This window comes from Chaetura pelagica, unplaced genomic scaffold (genome assembly GCF_000747805.2).
Source record: "Chaetura pelagica isolate M959 unplaced genomic scaffold, ChaPel_1.0 scaffold159, whole genome shotgun sequence".
NCBI classification, from domain to species: domain Eukaryota; kingdom Metazoa; phylum Chordata; class Aves; order Apodiformes; family Apodidae; genus Chaetura; species Chaetura pelagica.
In genome coordinates this window covers 5809543-5815309 of record NW_009954555.1, presented here as the reverse complement: position 1 = coordinate 5815309, position 5767 = coordinate 5809543, and the positions used below count along the sequence as shown (strand labels likewise).

At 57.1% G+C, this 5767-nt stretch overlaps 2 protein-coding genes across 2 annotated transcripts in view; one reads left to right on the top strand and one right to left on the bottom strand.

The window, feature by feature from the left end:
* Positions 1 to 2: 2 nt before the first annotated feature.
* On the top strand, positions 3 to 2071 carry ICMT (isoprenylcysteine carboxyl methyltransferase; the record flags this gene model as incomplete). The annotated part of the gene is made up of 4 exons (XM_010005300.1): positions 3 to 37; positions 146 to 315; positions 1045 to 1262; positions 1849 to 2071. Coding segments are annotated over 4 exons (606 nt in total), but the record flags the coding sequence as incomplete, so codon positions are not given.
* Positions 2072 to 4310: 2239 nt separating this feature from the next.
* Positions 4311 to 5767, bottom strand: part of RNF207 (ring finger protein 207) — a 3779-nt gene continuing 2322 nt past the window's right edge. Inside the window, exons 10-15 of the mRNA XM_010005299.1 lie at positions 5112 to 5301; positions 4848 to 5033; positions 4721 to 4772; positions 4517 to 4634; positions 4370 to 4450; positions 4311 to 4317 (exon numbers count right to left, since the gene is read on the bottom strand). Of these exons, the coding sequence (XP_010003601.1) occupies positions 4311 to 4317; positions 4370 to 4450; positions 4517 to 4634; positions 4721 to 4772; positions 4848 to 5033; positions 5112 to 5301 (634 nt within the window). The remainder of the gene's footprint in view (positions 4318 to 4369; positions 4451 to 4516; positions 4635 to 4720; positions 4773 to 4847; positions 5034 to 5111; positions 5302 to 5767) is intronic.

Genomic DNA, 5767 nt, shown 5'->3' with positions numbered 1-5767 from the left:
CCACGGCCGCCCGCTCGGCCTGGCGCCACTACGGCTGGTAAGGCCCGGGCTGGGGGAGCCGGGGGTGCCGTGGCCCCGGGGGTGCCGTGGCTCCGGGGGTGCCGTGCTACCGGCCCTGCAGAGCCTTCCTTGCCTCCCACTGCAGGTACATGTGCTCCTTGTCCCTCTTCCACTACTCGGAGTACTTGGTGACAGCCATCAACAACCCGCGCAGCCTCTCCCTGGACTCCTTCCTGCTCAACCACAGCTTCGAGTACAACCTGGCTGCTCTTTCCTCCTGGGTGGAGTTCACGTTGGAGAAGCTGCTCTTCCCAGGTTGGCCACCCTGCCGTTCACCATCTATTCTGCTGTCCCCCACCTCTGCCTGGCTGCTTGTTCCAGGGCTCACCCCTCTGCTGGAAAGCCCTTGTGACCTTCCCTTAACTGACCTGCTCCAGCAGCGTAGGAGGCTTTGACGTGGCTTTAATCTATGTCCTCAAAGCCTCTTGGTTTTGTTCTCGGGGACGTGGGGGAAGTGTCTCTCTTACTCTGATATGCCAGGCTGTGTCATGGGGCTTCAGCCCTTCCTAGGCTGTATCCTTCAAGCCCATGTGGTGGTACAAAGAACGATGTTTCAGTTACATCTGGACCTTTTTTGACCTGGCACGAAATGAAATCAGCAAAACCTGTTGCTGTTGGTCCAGCCTACGCTGTTCCTTTTGGTTTTGGGAGCAAGGAGATGTTCTCCACCATGGCAGCACGGGCTGAGGAGCTCCTTGCAGTTAGCTGTGGTTTGTGTCAGCTTTACACTGCACAGCAGGCTCTGCTGCAGCGCTGGGTTCCTCAGGGGTGGGCATATGCTGCACTGGGGGCTCCATGACACTGAGGGTGCTTTTATTTGCTTTGGTGGTGGGAGCAGCATGTGGAATTCTGGCTGTGCATTACAGGTTGAGCTTTGAGATGGGGAGTGGGGGGAAGCCCCTCTACCAGCCTGGTGCTCCAGGAGCCCCACAGTCAAGCAGGACCTGTGCAAACCCGTTGTGACCCGTCCTCGTTGCCTTGCAGAGCTGAAGCAGATCACCTGGCTGAGCACGGTGGGGCTGCTGATGGTGATCTTCGGGGACTGCCTGAGGAAGGCAGCCATGCTGACAGCAGGCTCCAACTTCAACCACATTGTTCAGAACGAGAAATCGGAGACTCACACTCTGGTGACGAGTGGAGTGTACGGGTGGTTCCGGCACCCGTCCTACGTGGGCTGGTTTTACTGGAGTATTGGAACACAGGTACCATGCACGACACACTCAGATACTTTCATCTTGTAATCTGGGTCTGTCATCTTAACGTTGCCCCACGCCGTCAGGGATGCTGGACTGCTGTCCAAAATGCCTGTCAGTGGTCAGACGTAGCTTTGCTCTTACCTAATGCTAGTCCTGTGCCAAATGGCAAAAAACCCCTCCCTCTAAGAGTGCCCAGGGCCCGGGCAGAGGATGGGCTGGATACCAGCTGCAACTCAGCTGCCTTAGTTGTGATCTCATGGTTGGCTGCTGGTTAGCAGTTGGTTTTATTTCCCTGGAGAGAGACCTTGAAGGCTGCACGTGGAGCAGTGTGGCCATGCATGGGCTCTCCAGAGCTAGGACCCAGCTCTCAGCTGTGGTGGCAGGAGCCAGCAGCTGCCCACTGGCCACTTTCTTGGTGAGCATATTTCCTCTCCAGAATGAAGTTCCACAAAAGGTGCTGGAATTTTTTTCTCTGGAGAGCTCTTAGGCCTTGTGGCAGACTTAATGAAGGGTGGTTAGCCCATGGGGTGGGGTGCAGCCTGGGCTCCTTGGGGAGGTTTCTTCGGGATGCTCACCACTGGTGTCTCTGCAGGTGTTACTCTGCAACCCCATCTGCGTGGTGGGCTACGCGCTGGCGTCCTGGCGCTTCTTCAGGGAGCGGATCGAGGAGGAGGAGATCACACTCATTCACTTCTTTGGAGAAGAGTACTTGGAGTACAAAAGGAAGGTGCCATCAGGTCTCCCTTTTATTAAAGGAGTCAAAGTGGAACTGTAATGTGGGCAAAAACCAGACTGGCTGAGTGAATGCCCAGCTCCAGGCACAGGGCGAGGGACAGTGTATGGCACTAGGAGTAGCCTGTTGGTCTTTCCTGTCTGCCCAGGAGGAGCTGGCGAAGAGCTGCAGAGCTGGGCAGCTCTACGGGTCACTAGCAGATCAGAAGCTCATTTGTCCTCCTCGAGATAAGCCCTTCGTTGCACATTCAGGGATCTTCCAGATAACTTAGGCTGTAGCGAATCTAAAGAGAATCGACCGCTCCTGCCTGCAGCTGTGGAACTGGACCGAGATGCTGCCAGACCAGCAGCTCTGCCCTCCTGCCCAAGGAGCAGGAAAGGCCCTGGTTCTTCCTGTGGCCTCATTTGATTTTAAAGCTCTTTGGCCTCATGAGCCGGCGGCGCGGCTGTAATCCCCTTAGGCCGGGGCTGGCAGCTGGTGCCACCGCGGGCGCTGCCCTCCTGCTCCCCTGGCGCGGGGACTGCCTGCCCACCCGCTGCCACCAGTGGATCCTCCCCAGGCACTCGTGCTCCCAGGAGCCTTTTCTGCCAGATCGCAGGGGAGCGAGCCTGCTCCCTGCCCCGGCTGCTGCTGGCTCTGCGGGAGCCACCATCGCAGCCACCGCCCTCCTGAGCCCCCTCCCTGTCACCTTTGTTCCCTCTTCCCGCTTCCAAATCACGCTGCTTCCTATCCTGCAAGGCTGCCTCTGTCCTGCAGAAATCCCAGGATTTTGGATTGGGAGAGAAGATCCTTGCCTGCGTTGTGGGCAAACCTGGGATGCTGGTGGGACTAGGAGATGCTTCTAGGGAAATTCTCCAAAGAGGAAAAAAATTATGGCTAGTTAATGCAATTTTAAACGTTCCTATTTTGGAAATGGTTCCTACTTGAGCTTTGTGGTATAACTTATTCTGTCATTATATACCAAAGAGGTTCACTGTTTTCTTGAGTTTTAGGTTATTCTTCCTAGCTAGAATGGAAATGCGTTGCTTGGCAGTTCACGCTTCAGGCTGGCAGTGTTCCCGAATGGAGGTGTGTGGTATGGCTCAGGAAAAGGGGCACTGGTGGGAGATGGCTTTGGTTTAGTTTTTGGGTTTTTTCATAAAAAATAAGAAAATTATTGCTAACTTCTGTCTGGTTGTCATTTTAGAGATCTCTTGCCTTGCTAGTGACATGATGGGAATAGAAGTTATTACTTTCACAGTTCCTAGTGGGTTTTTGGTGCACTAGGTGCTGTCTGAGCACGGCTGAGGCTCCCTGTGACCAGGGGAGTCACAGGCGCGGGCAGATCCTCTGTCTCTCCTCACTTAACCCATTCAGGGTCCTTCCTCTGCCAGGTTTGCTTTGTATTTCAGCGTGTGTTCTGCATGGAGTATCAGCTTGGTGCCTTTGCTGGGAATTTGTCTTTCACCAGGAGTTTTTTTACTTTGAGAGAGAAGAGAAAATGAGATAGTGCACCAGCAGGGCAGCACCGATTCCTCTGCACAGTCACTCACAGGCTCCTGCTCAGGCATTTCTGTGCCTCTGACTCATGTCCTCATGGAAGCTGTGACCTGCTCTTGCAGCCAGCGTGCCTCAGGCGAGTTAATTTTTAACATTTTTTTGTAGGCGTTAAGGTTTCTGCTGTAAACATGCACAAATACACTTTGAAATGGAAAAACAGCAGCTGCTGCTTGGGTTGGACATGAGCTGACAACGGAGATTAAGCTTTCTTCTCAAGCTGTTCTTTGTATTCAGTGCACCTGAATCCTAACTGTGGTGAGCTGCCTCTACCCCACACCAGGGATTTTTTGGGTTTTTTACCCTTTGTTTGCAAACTTGGTGGTGGTAAGAGCAGCTAGACACCCCATGCTGGCAGGTTTTGTCCAGAACCAGGCAGACACGTACACTGGTGTCTTTTATTTCACTTGTGACACACAAAAGGGAGAGTATAAAGACAATTATATTTTCAGATCAACAAAGTCACCCCACACCAGGCTTCTGACAAGCTGCAGACACAGTTTCTGGGCTGCATTTCCTGCCTCTCCTCGTGGCATACGGCAAGAGGAGCCAGTTGACAGCCAGGGCACAGTGAGAGCAGAGCAGCTCTGTGCTTGGCGTTGGGTTCTATGGTGCTGCCTCTTTGTGGGCAGCACCCTCAGCCCCGCTGCTCTGCTGGCCCCTGCACCACTCTTTGTTTCTTGGGGAGGGGTCTCCAGGGGTGCAGCCCTCCCCAGGGCTGGCCGGAGCCCCCTCCTTTCCACTGGGCAAGGTGTCTCTGGGGAAGGGAAGGCACCTCGGCAGGGTCATTGGCTGGGAAAGGGCACAGGGGGAATTTGGTACCCAGGTGCTTGCCATCACCTACCTTGGAGCTGCTTTGCTGTCATCACAGATCCTAAGCAGCATCTGGGCTGGTTCCTCCTTGGGGTCCTGGGGCTCCTGCAGCCTGTGGTGGGAGGGTTGTGAGCTGTGGCCAGAACCCTGGCCCCAACAGACCCCCCACGGCCCTCACCTGGGCTCCAGCCGCTCCTTCACCTTGGCGATGGAACGGACATAGGGCGCGATCTGCTTGGTGATGGTGGTGAGAGAGCTGTTCCCCTGCCGCAGCTGCAGCAGGTCGTGGAGCTGGGCTGGGGGGTGAGAGGAGTGGGCTGTGGCCACAGCTGCCCCCCAGGAGTGGACATGGGGGTTCCAGGGCTGGGGGAGTCTCGCTTACCTTCATAGATCTCCTGCTCGTTGGCCACACGCTGGTATGTCTCCTCCCAGACCTGGAGGAACGAGAGGGAGCTGGGCAGTGTGCTGTGGCACGGGGGCCCTGCCATGCCAGGACACGCTGGCTGTACCTCCTCGAAGACGCTGCGCATCATCTCCACAGCCGAGTAGTGCGCTGCGATCTGCACGTCCATCTGTAGGGACTTCTGCAGGATCTCGCTCATGATCTCCGTCTTGATGAGCGAGTGGTGCTTGGTGAGGTCACGGTGCAGCTCCTGCACCTGGTCCTTCAGGCCCTGGATCTCTGTTTGCAGCATCTGCAGGGGCCGGGGGCAGCCCCTGTGAGCAGCTCCCTCCTCCTGTCCCACCCTGTGCCCCCAGAGCCCCGCTCCTACCCGGTAGGTGTTCTCGTAGTTGCGGCAGTGCTCGGCAAAGGGGGTCTCGCGCCCCTCGGCCAGCAGGACCTTGGTGCTGATGTACCGGTGCATCGTTGGCTTCCGCACTATGGGCCCCGTGGACATCTTATCGCCGGCGGGGGCGCAGCTGGGCACCATCAGGGTCTTGGAGCACTGGCCGCCGGGGTGCCTGAGCCAAGAGGGCAACAGTGGCGCGTCTGCGGGCAAGCAGGGCGAGGTGCCAGGGGCCAGGCCACCGGCTCAGCCTCGCCCCGGGAGCTGGGGATATGCCAGCTCCCCGTGTTCCTTCCCTCACTTGAGCACTGAGGTGCCTTACAACACTCCAAAAATCAGGTTTCTGGGGCTGCTCTTCTGCTGCCTGCAGCTTCAGGACCAGCTATGGAAGGGGCAGGAGCTGAGCTAGGCATACGCTGGTTTCCAGAGGGAAGGATGGATGCCAGCATCTCCTGGCCCCATGGTGAGTGCCTCTGCCCCCCCATCTCCCCGTCCCTGCTCTGCCCCCCCCCTGGCTCCACTGCCCCCACCACCTGCCGTCATCCTACCGTGCTGCACCGTGTTCCCCCTGCCCACGCCAGGGCCAGCAGCTCCCAGCAGCTCAGCCACCGCGCCGCGGGCGAGGGTCGGTCCCCATGGGC